The sequence below is a fragment of the Plodia interpunctella genome, chromosome 10, assembly GCF_027563975.2.
Source record: "Plodia interpunctella isolate USDA-ARS_2022_Savannah chromosome 10, ilPloInte3.2, whole genome shotgun sequence".
NCBI classification, from domain to species: domain Eukaryota; kingdom Metazoa; phylum Arthropoda; class Insecta; order Lepidoptera; family Pyralidae; genus Plodia; species Plodia interpunctella.
The window spans coordinates 6436036-6458733 of NC_071303.1; the positions used below are offsets into that span (position 1 = coordinate 6436036).

General features: G+C 35.7%; 1 protein-coding gene across 2 annotated transcripts in view; it reads left to right on the forward strand.

The window, feature by feature from the left end:
• The first annotated feature begins 51 nt into the window (after positions 1-51).
• Mrtf (Myocardin-related transcription factor) overlaps positions 52-22698 on the forward strand; it is a 36286-nt gene continuing 13639 nt past the window's right edge. Inside the window, exon 1 of one of the 2 annotated variants that reach the window (XM_053750315.1) lies at positions 52-252. Coding sequence is in view for 1 of the 2 variants with exons in the window: in XM_053750314.1 (XP_053606289.1) it covers positions 2756-2975 (220 nt within the window). In the remaining variant the exon portion in view is untranslated. Of the gene's footprint in view, positions 253-2740; positions 2976-22698 lie in introns of those variants that run through there. The other variant, XM_053750314.1, reaches the window with a different exon arrangement.

A 22698-nucleotide genomic window follows, 5' to 3' on the forward strand; every position in this document is an offset into this window, starting at 1 on the left:
AACAACCGAAGACAATTCTAGACAGGCTCTGACATGCTGTCATGATGACATGACATCTCATGAACAACAATTCAAAATGGCAGGAAAGTTGACGATAACTCAAAGATACGATGATTTAATTATTTCTTTAACTGTGTTATAAAACAGTGACGTGGATTAACGGAGTTCTGTGATTTAGGATTATTTTGAACCTATTTTTTGGAGATGTAATTTGTGACGTCTGAACGAGTGAATAACTTACTATTTTCAAAGGTAAGTTTTTCGACATAGGCCGCCCACTAACTATTTGCTGTCAATCTGCTTTATTTTCATTGTAACTTTATGTTGTACAATATTTTTTTATGTTTTATGAGATTACAGTAAATAAATGCATATTATAAACAATAGTTTATATAATGACAAAAATCGCAACAATGGAAGTTTTTGTTCCAACATTATTCTAATGTTTGCGAAGTATTTGAGATGTCATGTGCTGTGTGGTAACCAGACACGACGCAATTTAAAGTCCTCTATTATTAACTTTTGGATTAATTATAGATTTGTTAATAGTCTTTAAATCTGGCTAAATATTATTGTATATAATTTCCGTTTACTCCAGTAATTCTATTCTTAGATGGAATTTTGTATAATTTATTGTAAACACTGCCCGCATTGTGATGCGGCAAAAAGGCATTATTTACTAAATTCACTTTAACCTATTTTATTAACTTCTACCTTTATCCAACTTTCATTTAGATATTATTGGCCACATTGAGTTTCTAACATAGAAACTTGTCCTTCAGGAATGTATATTTAATCTAGGGAATGTATCCTTGTTTTTTGTACAGGTACAGGTTTGAGTCAAACTAGGTATTAGTAGTAGTAAAAAATACTGTTTACACTATTTCATATTCATATTCTATCTCAATAATCTTAATATGCTGTGTTTTTAGTTCTGCTAGAGGAACATACCAGATTTCAGCTTCTGATGAAGTGGTAGTGGTGTAATGGTTAAGACCACCTATGGATTGAAAGGTCCCATTTTCAAATCCTACATGTGCCACACCTTTCGTATACCAATCTGACTCATGTATAGTTTTTATAGAACACTATCTGCTTCGGGCAAACATCGTAACAAAACCTTCTTACTGGTTGATTGTTAACTTGTGTATAAATTGGACAAGGAAATGGCAACCCACTTGATTAATAGTGCCAAGAAAACCTTTGTGTGTGTTTCATTCCACATAATGTCCAAGACTCTCAGCCATGAGGAAATACGACACAAATTTTACACATTGTATTTTCTTACCCTGTTATGCATAAAAAAGTTATTTTAGCTAAAAAATATATTTTAGCTTTTAGTATGTTATAATTTTTTTATGAATTAACCTGGTTAGGGTTAGTTTATAGAAAAAATCCCTATCTGAACTTGATATTGATCTAGCTGTTCATTTGATCTTTATTTTGTCTAAAATGCCACAAGAGAGCAGACATACTCTAAAACCATGGGTACATACATCCACTCTGTTGGATGTAAGTAAGTATCCATGTAACTTGTTTTTGAGAGTTGATTTGGATTTGTTTTTAATTCTTTAGCTGTCTATATAAAGTTATTGTAGCTATAGTGAATATTTATAAATGTTTAGTCTGTCAGAGTTGAAGTGAATGAATTGGATTTTTCTTGAACAGGGTTTTTTTCTTCAACAGGGTTTTCCTTGAATCATACAATACATGTCAGGAAAGCTCTCCTTTCAGAAAAACTTACTAACAATGTAAATGGCCATGGAATTCAGAGAAATGTCTCTGCATTCTATAGTCAATTAAATTACCTGTTGAAGCGGAGACACAAATAAATAAATAATAATAATAAATAAATATATTAGGACAAATCACACAGATTGAGCTAGCCCCAAAGTAAGTTCGAGACTTGTGTTATGGGATACTAACTCAACGATACTATATTTTATAACAAATACATATTTAGATAAACATCCAAGACCCGGGCCAATCAGAAAAAGATCATTTTCCATCATGACCCGACCGGGGTTCGTACCTGGGACCTCTCGGTTCAGTGGCTAGAACCTTACCACTGCGCCACCGAGGTCGTCTAGTATTCATGTCTCCGGTTGAACAGGAAGGGGCAGAGATGTCAATCTGCTATCCTATGGACTATCTTGACAAAGCTGTTAAAGATAAAGATATCACTCTGACGACGACAAGTTTGTGGGTTCCTTAGACTGAACCTTTACTTAGGTTACCCTAGTTTCAGCCACATATTTATTAGGTATGCCCTGAGTTGATGAAGTGGTTAGTTTGTATATCCACCTTTTGACTCAAGGTCCATTTCATTTGACAATTCAGTTCTGGTAATGATAATGTTGAAGTCACTAACATGAATTGGGGCAAGGTCATTATTAGCGATCAGAATAAGACAGATACAGTATCACTTTGTTATCCCTTATGGTATTGACAGGGCTGGCCGGCTAATGACAGGTTGCTAACCCGTCGCCTATAAGAAAAATCTGCGAGTTGGCATATCATATAAGTGAAGAACTGTAAAGATATTTTCCTAGGTGAGGTCAGTAAAGGCTTTGGAGCTTTATGATATTATTAACAGAAGCTATCTTATATGTATATATATTAAAAAAATAAAAAATTACGGCAAATCAGTAGTAGAAGATGCATGTAGGCTTGCGCGCTGGAGCAGCCTGTGATGCGCGGGCGCCGGGCGAGCAGTTCGAGCCGTGAGTCACAACCGCCCAAAATAACTTTGAAAATGGGCGCCGCCTACCGGCCGGGGCGGGCGGCGTGTATCAGCTCAGTGGCAGCCGCGACGCCGCCGCCGCTAGAGGAGCGGTCGAGGTGGAGCGCGCGAGCCCCAAGCCCGGAGAGTGGTGGCGGCGCCGGCGCGGGATGCGCCGCCATGCCGGTGCGACATCGCGAACTCGGCGACGAGCTTGCGCAGCCGGAGCCCAAGCGCTGCAGACACTGCGACGGTACGATATTATGTTTGCAACGGAAGACTTGCCTTCACTTGGCTTGTCACAACAACTTGCCGCTATAACTTAGCTTTTATAGCATAAATAGCCGATAACTGCCATATATAAATGGTGAATTAATTCAGAAATTATAAAACAATAAATATTTTTTGTTGCAAAAGAAGACCGTGTCACCTAATTAGAATGATAAGAATCTCTCCCGCTTTGATGATCTACCATTGAATTAGAGCACAGACAACGTGGCTTTGACAGTTGCTCGTCAAAACTTATCACAAATGAATAATTACACTTTCATTACAAGGCGAGCTAATGTTGTTGATGTGTAATTAAAAGACTTCACATAATTTACACTCAATGAGTGTAAATTATTTTCTCTACTTCTGTTTATTTGATAGACATATACATCAAAAACATTGGTTATAATGCTAAATTTAACAGCAACCAAGTTTGTACAGTGTATTCAGTAAATGAATGGAATACAATGTGAAAAAGGAAAAGTAAAAAGTCCCCAGAAAATCTTAACAGATAGCTCGAAATTTAGTTATGGAAAAAATATATTAATTGCTTTACATTTCTTTGTAAAGCTCAATTTCAGTAAAAAAATAAATGTTGTATAAAAATAGCTTAAATTTAACCTTTTCAATCATAATAATTTTATTTAGTAGGAAATACCTACTTTAACGAGAAAATATAGGTAACCTAACTGAGGTAACTGAAACGGCGCGACGCATGAATTTTGTAATTATTGTAGATAATATTAACATGTTTTAAAATTCAAATGTGCGATAATACTGTGTGGCATGTTTTTCACTTAATTGCTCTAGTATTACGGTAGTTTATATAACGGGATGGCGCTGTCTGCTGTAATTTTCAAATATTTCTCAATAGCCTTAATTTGACGTATTTGTTAATCTTGACTTAAGTTAAAGCACCGTCGGGAATTACGGCTTCCAGTTGGGCACGCCCTAACTGGAAGCCGTAATATGTGTCACCGTGGTAGGAATGGAAAGCGCGTATAAATAGTATGCATAAAGTCGGGAATGAGCATTATGTAACTGCGATTCGTAAACACATGCAATTCAGTATTTAGAGTAAGCACGTTTACTCCTGTCATACCAAAAAGGAATTATTTATGTTTCATATAAATGTCGCTTTCGATACGATTACGTTCTCGCAAAATTGTATGCTCTATTTATTATTCTGGTCTTGTTCTCCGATCGTGCCTACAGGTTGCAGTCCATATAATCATGTCATACACGATAAATAACATTTGTCGTATATGGACTAGAATAATATGTAAAAGAAACCTTCACTTTATAGACCGCCTTTAAGAAATACTGTGTTAAAAATTTGTAACTATTGAGACTATTAAATTGAAAAAAAAAATACTCATTCAACAACTTGCACTATTGTATCAAAATCAATTCTATAGTGTCAGTGTATTATAATTGTATTTTAGAATACCTTCCAAATTTAGGAGACTTGCATATCTCGAAATGCAACTGTAAACATAACTTTTAAAAAATTAAACCCACGCTTGGGTAGCCACGCGGAACAGCTAGTAAAGTTACAATATATTTGAAAATATCCCATTTGCGATCAATTTAAGGATATGACTTCTCGAACGAATAATTTACCAGTTAATAAAAAAATGGTCCAGTTTGCGTCCACATGGCTGTATAGGCGTGTGTCACCGTGGAAGCCACCAGCGCTGTTGTGACAGGTGGCGCGTCACTAACACGCCACCGAAACTGTCTGGACGCCAATTAATAAATATGCACGACTGAGACACCCAGCCCTCAATGAAATCATAATCATAAACTAAAATACTATGTAACAAATATGCATTTATTTTTATCAGTATCAGAAGACCGCAGTGATAACTCATGATCTATGTTTTACCAATTCACTGAAATGGCAAAACGGTCAATTTTTAACGAATCGTACTTTTTCATTTATTGTGTTATTAAGTAAATAAGTAAATGTTAATAAAATAACAAGGAAATATAAATGAAGAAAGAAGAATAAATTAAGAGCATATAATTCTATTCTAGTTAGACAGGTGAAGGAAAAAACTTTCTCTCTCATAAGATGACAATATGATAATGATACCTATGACAACGGTAATGAAAATGGTCCAGATGGTTGTTTAGGCCACAGAAGCAGAAAATATTATGATCAACTTGAGAGATGCGTTTGTCTCTGGGCATAAACCATGTCTGATTAACTCACATAGAGAATGAATGAATGTTATGAATAGAAAAACCTTTATCCTCACGATCGGTTTGTCAAACGACGAGAAACTATTTTAATAGCATTAATTTTATTTAAGAAAATTAGTTATTTGTTATACCACCTGCGCTTTTCATTCAAACCGATGTAACTAAGAAAATGTACAATGCTGCCAAGTTGAAATTTACTGTGTTGCCAAATTCAGCCCACCCTTTTAGCCATAAAGTATTATCTCACTGCTAATTTACCCTAGCAACATACTATCTCCTATGAATCATCTTTATTATAAGAAATTAAACATATGTATTTGGTATACACATCTATAATTTAATCCTCAATTAAAATCTATGAACAACATTAAAGTCAACAACAACAAGTCTTAAATATCAGAATATAGCTGATTTTTCAGTCATCTTTTAGTTATGCAAGCAATTGACGAGGAGATTAAGTCAAAGATGATTCAAGGAAATTGATATATTTCCATTACATTTTATATTCTTTATTTTTCATGTCATATAAAATTAGGTTGGCGTGACACGCGCGCATTTTTCTACGATTTCGAAGACCGCCCTAAAATAAAAGTCGTGAATTTCCATCCAAGAAATGTGTCTATTTATGCTTCAGGCGTCGGCGTCTTGGTGTTTGTAGTGTAGGTAGTAATACTGTTCTGTCGCACATGAGAACAGAATGTTTGTTTTGAGGAATCGCAAACAAACTCTTTATTATTTCCCAGAAGCGTAACTCGTACGGATATTCGATGTAGTTAACCGCCCATCGTATCAGATTAAGGAAAATTTGATTTATTTCTGTGTCATAATAGAAGAAAAGCCTTTGGTTGCATTTTCCTCAATCTAAATTATCACCGTTTTATATGTAGAGAACCGGATTATATTTGAACTTTCTTCTTTAGTAGAACGCAGAAGATTCTTTCATCTTTAGAAAATAAAAAAAATGTATCGTCTTTTAGCAAAGTCTGCACGTATTCGGATGCCTCACTGCAAGAGTCATAGTAGTTAGTGGTCTTGGCCAGTTTTAAAGTTTTAAAAGGCGCTTTATAATCTTATTCCGACATTTACCAGCTCATTGTTTACGATTAAAAGTAGAAGCCAAGGCCTATTGCTTTAATCGTTATTGTGTTGTGATTTCGCCGGAGACAGTACCTCATTCGACAGTTTATGGGTGGCAGTTAAATATACCCGTCTCGGTTTGTCGTTACAAATAGAATTTTGGCACTGACTGTCTGTGGTTGTGTAATTCACATATAAACCGCTTGTTGAATTCAAACTATCTGTTCTACCATGTAACCGCCACAATACATAAATTTTAATATCATTTTAGTGGCTTAATTTCGTATATAAATATATTTTAATAAGTTAATTGTAAGCTGTCTTTCCATTCTGGAAATCTGGAAACTAGAATGGCCAACTAAAACATGTCCACTATTTTAATTCCATAAACTATAGTTTAAAATTAATTTTCCCATTTTTACATCCTGCGTATACGAGGGTACGTTTTTATATTCGCGGAATGAGCCCCCTCATTCCCCATCCCCATCAAGGAGAAAGGTGATTATGCTCATTAGGGTCGTAACGTGTTCAGTGACTCATAATTAGTATAAATACGAGGTTTTATTATTGTTAGATAATTAGTCTTTGACCTATCGTCAATCAAGCAACATAATCGAGAGTGAAAAGTGAAGTATGGAAAAAATCGAATATCGTGCCGTGATAAAGTTGATGAGGCATCAAGCAAGGAAAATCAGTTCCTACCATACTGGATGAGATGTCATCGGTTTATGGCGACTCTTACCCAGGAAAAACCATGGTGTACTAGTGGCACAGTTTATTTAAACTGGGAAGGGAATCACTTGCAGACGACCCGAGCGCGGGCTGAAGCATCGAAGTGACCACGCCAAAACTTATCCAGAAAGTCGAAAAAAATGTACTCGAGAATGCTCGATACAAAAGAAACAAATCGCAGAAATGGTTGGAGTATCCGATACAACCATTTTTAAAATCCTGCATGATCATCGTGGCATGACTAAGGTCAGCGCAAGATGGGTGCCGAGAATGCTCACGCCGCCGCAAAAACAACAGCTCGTAGAGTGTTCACGTGCATTTTTGGACCTCTGCAATGAGGACAAGGATGGAGTATTGAGCCGAATTGTTACTGGAGATAAAACTTGGGTTCATCATTATGAGCCTGAGTCGAAACAAGACTCCATGCAGTGGCATAAAAAGGGCACAGCACCTCCCAAGAAGTTTAAGGTGTCACAGTCAGCTGGGAAACTCATGGCAACGGTCTTTTGGGACTCGGAAGGAATATTATTAATCGATTATAAAGAAAAAGATGTTTCTATAACCAGAAAATACTACGCTTTAATATTAGAGCGATTAAAAGAAGCTATTAAAGAGAAAAGACGGGGAAAATTGATGAGAGGTGTGCTGCTTTTGCACGACAACGCACCCGTTCACAAGAGCCGCATTGCGTTGGCTGCCCTGCATAAGGTGGGCTTCGATATTTTGGAACACCCTAGCCCTACAGTCCAGACCTGGCCCCGAGTGATTATTACCTGTTTCCCAAAATAAAAAAAGAGCTGCGGGGTAAGAAATTTACAACCAATGATGAAGTCGAGGAGACAGTTTCGTCGTATTTTGAAGACAGACAAAACATTTTTTTATGAGAGTATAAATAAATTAATTAAAAGATCTGAAAAATGTATCCGTCTTGCTGGTGAATATATTGAAAAGGAAAAATAATTTAGTTTTTTTATTTCCACCTTATAACCCCCTTTCCGCGAATATAAAAACGCTCCCTCGTATGTCACCTCTTTCCTCTCGTTCACACGGGAGCATTGTTCAGTGTTTACCAATAATATTAATAGACTTTTACTAATAATTATGTAATATTTGTTCCACGTGGCATGTAACTATTCCAGTTACAATATCGACATGGTGGGACGGTAATTAGCAGAGTCGACCTCGTTCTAAATCCCTACCTTGACCTCGTTGTTGCGTTATGATCTACTGTCTACGTCAGATTTATTCTTTTTTTCTCAACATTCAAATATCTCATCAACTGACAGGTGGAAGCCTCATGGATCTTCGATAGGAAATTATGAGCGATATTGACATCAGTTATATTCCTTCAGTATTGAGCAGCTGGCTGTTAATCCGCATTCTCAACTGTTATACCATTCCAACTACTCCTATTTACTAGACCATGAAGATGAAGAGGCCATAAAACACAGTTGATTTATCTCTAACAAGTACTATCGTCAAAAAATATTCAACTACTCTTGCGTGTCTCGTGTTTTAATACAGCACGTTTAGCCTTTTCGAATGTTTAGTTATTACAGACTGCTGTTATTGAATAATTGAAATGCCAAGTCGGATTCCTTCGCGTCGGTGTGTACTGCCAAATGCATTACCAATAATGACAGCAACTTGTAATCGTTGTAGTGTAGGGGCATGTAATGTTGGCTCTCGAATGTGCATTAAGATTAGCCGCGGTGTCGTCGGCCGCGATTAGCGCGAGGTGCACCGACCAAATGTACCATATTACCGTTATCTGCAGACAGTATCTTGGAGCGGTGTCAACTGAACGCTGACTGACCACTTTCAATTTCTGATTATGCCTCTCAGTGTTGTGTTAGCTTTTATCATTTGATTTTCACTCTTAAACATTATCAAGTTTAGAAGTCTTAACTAGATTTGAAATTATTTTAGTATCAAATGTTTTCATCATCATCAAAATTTCAGAGTTTGAGGCTCTTGTTAAAGTGTTCCTTCTCTTTTTTTCCAATGTTTCATTCCTTGTTAAAATAAGTATTTCATCCTGTCACTCGCTCTTGGTCTTTTTCTTCCTTTTTTTACTGAATTACACTTCTGAAGAAGACATCGTGTCGTAGCGTGGAATGGCACAACTGGTTGTGCCCGTGTTCCATGAGGAACACGTGGGATCAATTAATGACCTAAAATATTTCTTCGTTTATTTTGATAACTGCGTTTTGGAAATGGAATAGTGAAACCAACACACTTCTATAAAAATACATATAATATAAACTTTATTTGATTTTGTGTCTTGACTTTACTTTCATCGGTGTAAGTGTAAGCTCTAGTATTTTCTGCAATTTGCACTTCAACCCAATTTTAAATTGACAACGTTCAATTACTTCCAATAAATATAACTATTTCTTTCTATTTTTTTAAACAAAACTTTTAATATCTAAAGCGTGTGAATGGGGAATTTCAGAGTTATTGTGACATCCTTTAACCATGCAACATTTAGACGTATTTCGGCCACATTTTAAAATAGTTCCCGGTTCTACTTGCGACATGATACAAATTTCCACTCACTTCTCAAAATAAGTGGAATACTTTCAACTGAAGTGTGTGAAATATATGATTATCATATTTTATTTAATTTTTAGGTGTATTTATTTGCATATTACAGTTGACTACTGAATGCCTTTTTTATTTTTATTGTTTTCGGCATTGCAATACGAAATAACCAATATTAGATCGGTTGGAGATATGTTTATTTTTTGCAAAAAGAAAAATAAATGTTGATATATAACTCGTAAAGGATACAAATTCATGATTTAAAATTAAAATCCATGTTTAGATTGCTGCAGTCTAGATACTACAGTAACAAGCCTCAATTATGTTATTAGAGACAATAATGATAATAAATTCAGCTGCATTTTCATCGACATCGCTCAGGAGTTAATCTTATGACATCTTAGTTAATGTTAGCTCAACGCTAAGTATACCAAATATATTCTGAAATAATGTGTGCTCCGCTGCGCGACATTGGGAGATACTATTTTGATTTGCCTATCCGGTGCGTCGCACGTAGTCCACTGCGTGGATATAAATCTCTACTTCCATAAGCCGAGGCTAAGGATAACTGTCACTTCATCTTAATTATTAATTTGTTGATGGCAAGTCTTGTAGGGCTATGAAGAAATGAAAAAAAAATATTAAAATATCTTCTAAGCACATTACAGAAATCATACTATGCTACGGCTATATAATAGGCTTGTAAATTAGCTATCATATGAATACTGTATTATCTATTTAATTTTATTAAAGCAAAAATAAAATGGATCAAACGTAGTATGTGATATCGAAATCTCAGAAGTTTTTAAATTTAACCCTATATTTCGATATAAGTGTAGTTTAGTTAATTGAATGAATGAAACTCCTAAAGCTCGAAGGAGTTCTTGACGTAATTTATCTAACAGTTTGCACCAATTTGTGATATTTGACGTCAGTGTTTTAAAATGCAAGAGAAGGCGCGAGTGCGCATTTGTCTCATGATTCATTTCATTGGAATCTTCATCACATTTCAGTGTTTTCTTTCTTTGTTTTCTTTAGCGGAAAAGTTGTATTTGAATCAAATAAGGCTTCATAAATGTGAAAATGGAAAGTAACATTCTTTTGTAATCATTGTATTAATTTTAGAACTGGTGCTTCGTTTTATATTGAAAAAATAATAAACACAGCCAGCAATCTACGGTCACCGACGTCAACTATAATGTAGCTCATCTTTTAAATGCTAGTGGAATACCTGTACTTAAATGTAGTTATTATAAGATGTTTAGTTTAACGACCAAGAATATTTTAAATGTGTCTGCAATTGCCGGCATATAATTTCCATCGTGCATAATTAGTGTATCTCGGAAGATAATCATAATAGTAAACATCCTTACAAATGCGCGTGTTGCATTCATTCGCCAAAGTTTCAACGCAGCGGCCCTGGACGCCGACAGAAATAACTTTTTTTACAATATTTACTTTGTTCCTCCGTTATACAGCTAAATGTGAGCGTGCGGTAAAACTGTTCCAAATTATACGATTTAGTCATAGTTTAAAGAATAGCATTGCAAATTATGACGATACATTTAGTAGGTATTCCTTTTATAACAGGATATACTTTCATATATGTCTTATATGTAATTAGTCATAGTAATTGCTAAATCACAACTTACTTACCTAAAATTTGGCGTGATCTAGACCGGACTAATAATCCTGCTTTTGGCAAACGCATAGATACCTCGTCGCGTCGGCTCGGCGTGCCATAACTCATGCAACGGGATAATTTACGTAATTTGCAACTTGGAAATTCTGCCAAACATCATCGAGGACAATCATTTATGTTATGAATGTTATAAATTACTTGCTCATATTGCGCTAATATGATTTCACATTAAAGATAGGTGTTTTCGATTACTTATCATTGTTATTAATAGACTTAACTTTTAGCTAATCTGAAAGACCAGCAATTGTATTCTCTGAATTCTATATTTATTGCCTTAACTATCGAATGCGACATATTACAATCCCGCAAGTATGTACTACAGAAGCACTAAATATTTATTGCATCTAATCTAAAATCTAAAACACTATTTATGATATATGCCATGCAGCTGCGGACGGTCTCCAGTCTCCTTTAGATATATTAATTTAGCGCGAGTGAGTCAGGGGCGGAGGCCAAGCAAACTTACGTAATTTTACGCCCATTCATGGTGCACTACCGCCAAACATATAACAGCTTTGATTTTGCCTGATATTCTTCATGACTGTTGATGTAGCGGCAAATAGTTTCTACGACTACGACATATGCACAACTTGGCTTATATCTTGTTTACCAATTTGATACATTCTGATTCATTGAACAAGATATTTACAAAGATTTATTTCCGTGGTCTGATAATTGTGTTGGATTATATATAGTTTGTTTAGATAAATATTGGTCTGAGGCTTTAAATGTTAGAAGATCCCAATATTGCATTACTGTAGAAAATCAGTAATTAATCTTACTTCTATTGACTTCTTGACGAGATATTAATTATGCCAGCGGAAATGTTGAGTTTGTTTAACCTGCAGACTTATTTCGGACTGTATGGTGTCATCCGAGGGCATCATCCTCTCTTCTGGATCAGAAGTTCTGGCCGATCATCGAATTTGGCTTAGTGTCGCAAATTCGCAACGTGTCTCATATCAATCCAGCGATGGAAACATGGGCCGTAAGTTTGCGAAACTTGTTGTCTTGATACGCACCACCGCCGATCGAGACCGGAATTTTGGCTAGTCCATAAATCAGTCGTGGTGGCTAGAAATGAAATAATATTTGTTATTTTTAAGTATTTAAATGCAATTGAATAGACCACGCACAATTAAGGAAATAATTAAATTATTTTCTCTCTTTCACTAACTGTCCATGAACTTATTGTCTCAGTCAGGAATAGAATGTAATCTACAATAAGGATCATTACGTTTTTGTCAGAGTCAAAGGCAACCGATGATGCGAGATTGGTTGCTCTATGTTTACTTCAATGAAAAAAGTCCTATGATAAGCAGTGGAATGGAACACGCCTAAATTATTAGGACTGGTCGGTCTTACAGTACATGGAAGATATACCTGTTTAAAAGACCAACAGCTCATTTCCAATAGGCAGTTGTAAATTTTAGTGTTATCATGCTACCAGATGTGTCATAAATCTATTTAAATAACAAACAGTATAAATAGATTATTAGCTCGTTTAAAATAACAGTCACGCTACGCACCTGTCCCTCGCACACGTCCAATATCAACACAGCATATATTGCTTACCTCGCTACTGAGTTCCTTACGAATGTATTGGGTTCTTTTTATTTATGTTAGATTGTATTATTTTCCAACCAGCTTTCAAAACATATGTAGGTACATAACCTTAGACTACAATTTATGTTCCTTTTACAATAAGAGTTATGGCAGCACTACATTATCGGTTGGGATCACGTATCGCATTTTAATGTGAGGTCTACATAAGTCTAAAAATTAACATAACGACAATTGGCCACGATGACCTGTTACTAAATGTATACCTAAAAAAGAAGCCATGGGTACCTGCACTAACGATGCTGGGTACTATACTATGAACGCACGCCTATTGCCAGTCTTACCAGCACAGTGGCAATAGCTATTAAGATTTATTTCGAAATCCGACCTATATCAATTTTCATCCGGAAAATAGACCCTAATGAAGCGTAATGCGGTATCAGCCAGTAGGTAATATGTTACCAAACAAAATGCCAACTTGGGTCTCGAAATGCACATTAGTTAGGCCGGTGATCGCGTTCTTTGGTACGCAGCCAGAATGACCGATCCTTTTGGCTTGTTGGTACGTTGGTCGTAGCGCACCGTCGCGAAAATAATGTCAGTTCAGAGATTAACGAACTTCAGCAGGCTGACCTATTAAATAGGCGCAGGTAAATTCATACTTTGATTTATTGAATTGCATCGATTTCAATCCTATTAGTGCTAACTTTGTATAATACAACCAGGAACACACTCAGAAGAGATAGAGAGAAAATCACTAACGTTGTAGTTGCACCAGTTTATGGTGATGAGGATTTGGATAATGTATCTAATTAATTTTAATGATTTTGACGACCTCGATGGCGCAGTGGTAAGATTCTTGCCACTGAACCGAGAGGTCCCGGGTTCGATCCCCGGTCGGGTCATGATGGAAAATGATATTTTTCTGATTGGCCCGGGTCTTGGATGTTCATCTATATATGTATTTATTATAAAATATAGTACCGTTGAGTTAGTATCCCATAACACAAGTCTCGAACTTACTTTGGGGCTAGCTCAATTTGTGTAATTTGTCCTAGTATATTTATTATATAAAAAAATATATGTTTACATGGATTTACCAGATTAATTCTGATGCTTTTGAGCGACTTCAATAAAATCTAACACCAGTGTTAGCAATAACACAATCTGAGAAAGAGAAGACTATATTAATAAAGAAAAAAGATTGCATCAGCAATCTGATAAGCCTTTTATATACGCTACTAATAACGTTCGCAGTAGACGACGATTCTAAAAATACTGAGTTGTTATTTCTTTTATCTCATTTGTCTTCACTGTGTCTACGCTTTCGTTGTAAAAAATCCTCTATTATGTCACTGTAATCTTTAAGTCTGGTTTATGTAGGCACTGGAGCGTGGGTAGACCATATCAGACGGCACTGTCAAACTTGTTTACAAGACTTCCTCTATATGCGTATGTTCAATACTTTTTGTCACTCTTTCTGGCGCCAGCAACGTATTGTTAGTTCGTCAAACGTGATTCATTTAGTGTTACTTTCATTTTTCCAACATCATGCCATACATATTGGTCAAGATATTTGTGTATTGTATTTGCCATGATGTTATTATTGTTACTCGATCTACTTTAGATTTGAAGTTGGATGTACCTTGCCATTTGTGCCAATCTGGGTAAAAAAATAATGATTGCGTGTTTAAATACCATTACATTTCGTCGAAGGAGTACTTACAACAAGTTTTAGTCAGTTACTTAGTTGTGTGTGCCATTACTAATTGTTTGTTTTATATTTTCAGGTAATTAGCCTTCACGTTCCTCTTTTCTGAACGTCCGAAATCTTGGCAAATACGCAATTTCGGTGAGTCCGGGGACAAACATTTGATGCCTAATTAACTGCGACCAACAAATTAAGAATTAATTATAGGTACTTATTTGCATAAAAGTACCAAAACTTGTTTTTCTCAAATCATACTTCCAGTTCCTTTGAAAAATCTATTTTTATTATATATTTTATTGATTAAAGTAACAACTTCTTCAGTTAGTCCATCAATGATTATATTTAAATAGAAATAGCCGGCTCAGTTTATCTAGTTTCTATACGCCTATGTAATGTATCTTTGCTACGGTTTTGGAAGTATCTGAGCAGTTGTTTCATGAGTTACTTAGGAAAATCTAGTTCCTATTTCAAACAACAAAGTTCGGGGAATAAGCTATTTCTTAAAAAATATCTTAATATTGATTTTTAATATTTGGTTTTAGTATTTGGGTGGCACATTTTGTGGTGACTTGTTTTTCACATCACGAAAATAGACTGGTCCACTACTTTGCTAAATAATAAGAAAAAGCTCGAGATTGGCCGTGTACGAAATGACCATCCTCATCAATCAGCTGCTTGGAATGGTTCCAAGATTTTTTCCACGTTTAGGTTTCGTAGTTTAGTTCAATAATTTTACAAGCTCGTGTCGCCCTCGCTGGTCGCTTTGCGGTGCGTCTCGTCATTGGCTAATATTTTTTGTTCTATACGAAATGAATAAATCTAAACCATTTATCTGTCTACATATATTTATCCTTATATATTATAAACAAAGTCCTGTGCTGCTTCTGTCTGTCTGTTTGCGATAAAATCTAAAACTATTTCACCAATAGATACTGAGATTTCTGAGGAAAATTAAGGTGTATAATTTATTATGTTTTAACCGAGCGAGTAGTAATAATATAAATATGAGTACACACAAAATGAGGCTTGTGTCACGATTTTGTCAGATCCCATCAACGGCTGCTGGGATGTTTTCAGCCTCTTAATCTTTACGTACCAGACTGTCTCTTTATGTCGTTTCAGTTATGAAATATTTTGTTCGTCTAGTCTGTGCTACTTTACCGCCTCTACATAATCGAGTGCCGTCACTTATTCCCAAGTCCCGACCTTTATATCATACTGTTCGCATGTCTCTCTTCCACTCTTTCTCTTTTTCTCTTTATGTGTGTGTTTCTAAAGAACTCAACTTTATTTACCTATTGCTACTATTATTTTTACCTTATAACCCTATTTATATTTCACATTTTTTGTCACTTGTACTCATAACATAAACATCGTTATTTACACTTCACAAATTCATGAGTATTATTTGTTTTCATACTATTGTACTCCCATTCTATTAACAATTAAGTTGTTGACGGTATTTTGAATACATGCTATTTCTATCGTTGTTGACGGACGCTAATGGTATTTCAGTACTTTCGTCTTGAAAAGTTTCTCAGAGACAGTTCGAATGAAGTGTTCACGACACCTTTACGCAATTCCTGTCTCACGCCCTAACGCTTGCCAAAGCTATACGTAATACGCGTCAGTATACCGCCGCCGCCAAGGGAAAGTGTTCTTCCCGACTTTTGACATTTTGACTCATTTTCTATGAATCCTAAATATCATAGTTTACAAATATTTCAGTTGGCACAGGTGACGCCAGTAACGGTTCTCGGATAGTGACCTATTTATGATTTTACTTTTCACAATGATGACTTTTTCGTTCTTTTACTACACCTTGATCCTTTAACCCTTTAATACAGGTACTATTGGTAAGTAAAAGTGTGTGGGTAATTAATTTAATCGAAACACTGAAATTTTGCATTATGTAAATTTTGCTATGACTTGATTGCTGATAATGTTTCATTATTATGATATGTTGCAGTACTGGAAGTTTACTAGGAACTCCATATGAAAATAACGCCATGGAATTCTTGTTTGCTATTCATCTAGATTTATATAAATTAGAGCTTGCACCCAAGTACTTTTTGCAAAACCTTCCCATTATATTTTAAGTCCTGTAAACATCGATATTACAAACGTGAAAATTGTTTTTCAGTAATGATTTTTTTTATGCGTTTGTGGTAATTTTTGACCAGTATGACGGGTTGATTGCCCGATGCGTTGTTAAATAAAGAATAATGTCGCCAAGATAAAAAGTGATTAGATTCGTGACAAGAAGCAGCGTGCTGTCTCTGGGTGTTTTCTTCCTAGTCGGCACGGCCGTTGAACTTTTGCTCCTTATTTAGATTATAGGAGTGGAGACGTCGACCGCCTCAATCGGGCCGTCCTCTGCGAAATTCGAATGATTACTTCCGCAATCTATGCCAAATCTTTACGCTTTGAGGATGATTTATCATTATACAAAATGGTTTCCATGTGTAATATCGTGATGTATCGATGTACGCTAGGGATAAATATTTTGTTCTTTTTTTTTAAATTTTTATTGAGATTATAATTCTGGCTTTGGCAAGGACATTCTTTCCATATTGTACCTGCAACAACGTTGCATATGAAACTCGGTATTTTTGTGTACAATAGCATCAACTACTAGTGGTTTAACTCACGTCGCCAAAAGTCGCAGAGCAAACGCAGAACGCAGTCCTCGGCATCGTTTATATGCAATCCAGAAATAGACCACGGAAGCGTCCGACCGACCCGTTTGGTATTTGTTCAGCGTTGACCTAAAACAGCACTCGCTTTGCTCGTTTGTTATTTGGCTGAATTGCTGTAATGTAGGCTGATCGACTTCAGCTTCCATTCTGTGCCATCAGGTTTTATTCCGCTAGTATGTTTATAGCTTATCCTACTAGCGATATCTTCATCATCTATTTAGTTTATTTCTTTCCCCAGCCATGACGACTTCACTTGTTTCCTTTTTGAATTTTATTCATAAAGTCGATGCTATAAAATAATCCACACTTTTAGTGCCTGATTTAACTAGGACTCTAAATTTTGTTGTACCTGGATAGTGTTCTCATTGGCTGTAGACCAAAATTGATTTCATTAGTTATTTCTGTTATGAAATTATTTTCAATGAATGCATTTATAACATGTGTCGATTCATACCGCCGCCAAAATAAGATCATGCGATAATATTAATAATTAGTAATTAAATTTTGAGAATTTGAAACGATAATAACTAACAAATGGTAGAGTTTATAAATTTGAACTGAAACACTTGAGAGAAACGCTAAGAGAATGAGAACTTGTGGTATAAAGCATTCTTATGTTCAAGTCTTATCATAATTAAGAATTATGGTCAACATCAGGTTTTTCTCCTGTGACGGGGTGATTTAAGTAACATCGAACTAGATCATAATCATTAGATATTTTGTTAATACTATCTGTATAGTAAAAATTTAAGTAGAAATTTTTATCGTAATAGTGACGGAGTTCGTGAAGATTTTGATGATTTCCATACATATTGTATCGTAAGTCGTCACGCGGCATCGTGCCAGAGCTTGTTGGGTAGACTCACGTGAAACATGACGAATGAATGGAGGGCAACACGTGTGAACATCATCACAATCGTCGACGGAACCGGCGTCAGCGCCGACAATATTTCTATCCTTACTTACCCCTGAATTTGATTTTCGTAAAAGAATTTTGATTTTCGTGAAAAAAAAAAGCCATATGCTGTTTTTTTCAACTACAATTTTTTTACAGCCATATGCTGTTTTTTTTTCAACTACAATTATTTTACGGATAACACAATTAACGTTTTGCTCTGTACTTTTGGGTCAACAAAGTTTGAATAAATAAATATGGAAGTTAGTTCTCGAATGTACAATCATTAGCGCTCATCACCTAAATTCATTGAAAATTCATCGCTTGTGGTGGTAGTACTTGTGGTGGTCATGCCACATAAATGTCTGTGCAGGGTTACTTGACATCTTGTCGACTGTAGGGAAAAAATATTTCGTTCAATAAAATGTTAATCCAATTATTTAACGAGTAAGAGTGTTAATAATAGATATACGTGGGCATGAAGAAATTAATCCGGCCGAAAGTTGACCACGTTAAATACAAATGTTTCATTTGATGGACGATGTTTAATTTGGCACTTAATTCAGCAGTAGTGAAGCGGCCATATTGTTCAACCAAACATCGTCCAACCAAATGTCAAATGTTGCCAAGGAAATGTTTGTCGAGCAAGAGATAGCTTGGAAAGTTATTTTACAGTGAGTCTGTGAGACAATTTACAAGTGTTTCAGTTAATTGTGTTGTGTTCCGCCCGGCTGCCAATGACTATAAATCCAGATTAATCAGTCGACGTGATTGTTCCTCTCGGGCCGTCGAGCTACGCCAAGGTTGCGGTTGCTACTTCGTGCTGCAGCTATTCTTCAACTTTATCTCTTATATAAAAATCTACTCTTCCACCGAGAAACTCCTTATTTTCGTAAAGCAGTTTACACGCTACCTTTGAATGCAATAACAAAAAAATTACGGCTTTGTGGCCGCTTCAAGGTAACATAATGCACATTTGCGAATCACATAAAGACGTGAAAGTTAAATACAACCATACAAATACATATAATACAGTATACTCGTAATTTGTACCAGTGTAACGTATCTGTTTTATACGATCATTTGACCCTCAGTTGCTGGAAATTACGGACTTATATTTCTTTTGTTTCACACGTGTAAACGAATAAAATCAGCCTTTTGTATGATCAATTTTTCAAATTTATTTCGAATCATTATAAAAATGATTTGTGTATGAAATATATTGCTAGCTTTTCTAATTTATTCGTCATATCTATAGAATATGCGTCACTGTTTTTAATATTAGTTTCAATCCCAATTTTTATTAAGAAGTGTATCTGGATTTTTCTTTTACTGTTGCGTTGATAAATTTGACGAAATAAGTCTCGGCCGGTCATTGTACTTTATGACGCCTATACCACAAAACTATATAGAATCACATAAATTATTGATTTAATTTAGTGGGTGACATATCATACTACTACTAGTAGTCAAAATATGAAGAATGTTGTACTTGTAATGTTGCTATGTTGACTTCTTTCGTTCTTCGCTAGTAGATGTTGCTTGAGACTTCAATGAACCTTTGCTTGCCAGAAAGCAATTAAAATGGATACAGGTATGCGAAAGTCTAATGAATTTTCTATTACTAAATTCAATATTTTTACAGCTTGGCGAGGACTGGGAAATTTTACCCGATATTTTTATACACTCCTTAAATTTATGGTTTAGCCGTCGACGGGACTAACGTATTTTTAAATAATTGGTAGTAGGTACATGAGAACACGAATGCGAGAGTCGTGGGTTTTCGTACGGGAGCAATATTTTGAATGAAAATTATAATCTTCAAGCGTGGAAACATTTATTACAAATGAACGTTTAAAAATAACTCAAATCGCATCATCGCATAATACTACATAAGAATTTTCTCTTACGTAATTGACTTTTATTTAGATTAATTTAATGTCTATCGCGTCGGCAGTTAACAGTTGGCAAATTGACATTCTTTTATAAATTCGCAAACCCTGAAAATTTGCACACTGATAGCCAAGAATAGTGTATTCGGCTGTTATTTATGATATCGCAAAAAATCTATTTTTTGTCAGAAACACATAAATTTGTTACTCACGTTTATCGTGGGTTATAGATTACAATGTGCAAAATACATTTGAAATGTATTTTGGGATATGGGAACAAAGTAAAACGAGCGATCACGTTAGGCCAAAATATTGAATTTATCCCTACTTGAATCTAGCTCAAAAAGCGCCTTTCAACTTGTTTATAATCTTTGTATCGATTTCATTTTGTATTATACATTATTTGTATGATACAAAGTAAAGTAATAAACAAATGTATTACTTTTGTTTATTACTTTACTGTTACGGCTCTACTCCGATTCTCCGTAATTGCAAACTGTGGGCTTTTCTACACACTTGTTTACAACATTACAGTTCCATCACGTGGGCGCGGCCATCACTTGCGTAACGGGTTAAGGATAGCTATCATCGTGGTACACATCCACTTATTGCGACTCGCGAATGGTACAAGTGGTAATTCTGGCTGTTTTTACAGCTGCAGTTCACCATAGGCGAACTCTACAGCGCGCTAACTGTGCTTCGACGATAAACAGACGGCCACGGTTGCCGACTCGCTGAAAACATCCTTTTACGTCATCAGCTCGCTATGGATACAGCCGCGGTATGCGATGGATTGTAAACGAATGAGCTATTCTAACTTTGGCGATATATTTATGCCTAAAGTTTTCTTAATATTCATATTCCCTATTGTCTAGAAGTGCTAAACCGCAGACCTACGCAATTCCGATCTCCGATATTGCGTATATCTCGATAACAATGTACATTTTTATGAGAAAATTCTGTTTACCGACGTCCGTCGTATCGTCCATAAACCCATTTATTAATATTTTGTAGATTGCGGCTTCACCAGGCACACAGTGAGCTGTGCTATTTACTATCTGTTTATTTGGATCCGATTAAATCTCTAATTTCAGCTGGATTGGAGAGCTTTTGCATTAATTATGGGTGTTGACATGTCGAGTCGTATCATCGACGTCGTGTCGTCATAATCATTGATTTCCCGTTCAGTGACTCCAAATTATAGTTTTAATCAACCAATTCATTAAATATTAAAACTTCGTGTATCGCTACCGCGTAGTGGTTTACAATATTTACAAATATATTCGGCATCGTGAGGTGCTGTGCTATCGTCCATCAGCAGATTGCGAAGGAAGCGTGCTAGACGTTTGCCGTTGTTGGCGAATTCATTCATCGACTTACGAAAGTCAATTGAGATCCGAATTTAGCCTAGTGCGATCAGCCAAACTTGTATGTTGTGCAACAGGAGAGCCCGGCGAGGCATCGGCGGCGCCAGGAGCGTCTTTGCCTAATCTTAATGAATTGATAAATCACAGTAATGCTTTTTATTCAGCATATTTTTTATTATACATTCTCAAAAAGATGGCATTATTACTTATTAATAAATCATCTAACTAATATCAATAAGTAAGTAATTAAGTAATTTAAATTTAGCACGATAATTTGTTCTTTGTATGCAACAAAGATAAATCACAGTAACGCTTTTTATTAAGCATATTTTTTATTATACATTCTCAAAAAACATGGCATTTTTACTTATTGATAAATCAACTAACTAATTTTAAATTACTTGTGTGCTACATTTCCATTTTTTAGAAAATATATTATTAGATTTACCGTTATTGGTTGACAGTATATCTGTCATACATTCATCTTTTCAATGAGTCATCTCATGCACGACTTCACTAGCGGAAGACTTATTGTTGTACATCGCTGGTACTGTGTCAAGGATATATGTTATGTCCGAACCGCAGTGAACACTGATTGGGCACGCATGATTCAAACAAAGTTTACGGTCTTAAACTACTACGCTAGTATTTAGAATCAAAACAAATAATCTTATACTGGTATATACATGTCACACATGCTTTTAAAATTCAAAATAGATCTTATTTAGACTGATATGCCTGTGGTCCGCGTAAAAATGACTTTAAAGTTTTGAGATTCGTCTCGGATATTTTGACCGACTCTCTTTGTGAATGCTGTTGTTGCCGAAGATAAGAAGTGGGCCTATTCTAGGGCGGAAACCACACGCCGATGTATGATGAACTATAAATTACAATTAGTCTCAAAACAGGCTAAGTGTGAGGTGTGTCGTTCCGCCATGCCACCGTCACAGGCATATCGGGGTCATTCCCCACACATCTTTGTCGCGTCTGGGAGATCCGTCCTACAAATCATATTTAGCCTAGCGCTAAAGTGGTTTGTGACTATTGCTGTTTGTCTTGGAATATACGCCTTATTGAATGCGATTTGATACACGCCACAACTGGGAGCGACCTACTTAGCCAAAGCACAGATTATGCCAAAAACTTGGCAGACTTCATGTTTTTTATGTACTTTGTAGTTTTTGCGTGACGGAAAACAAACATCAGAATACTAAATTTAGATAATCTTTGTAAGATATTACTAAACCATTTATCGGATGTTGTACCGAGTTACTTCTTTGCAATAGTAGTGTTTTCTTTTTTGTTTTGAAGTTGAA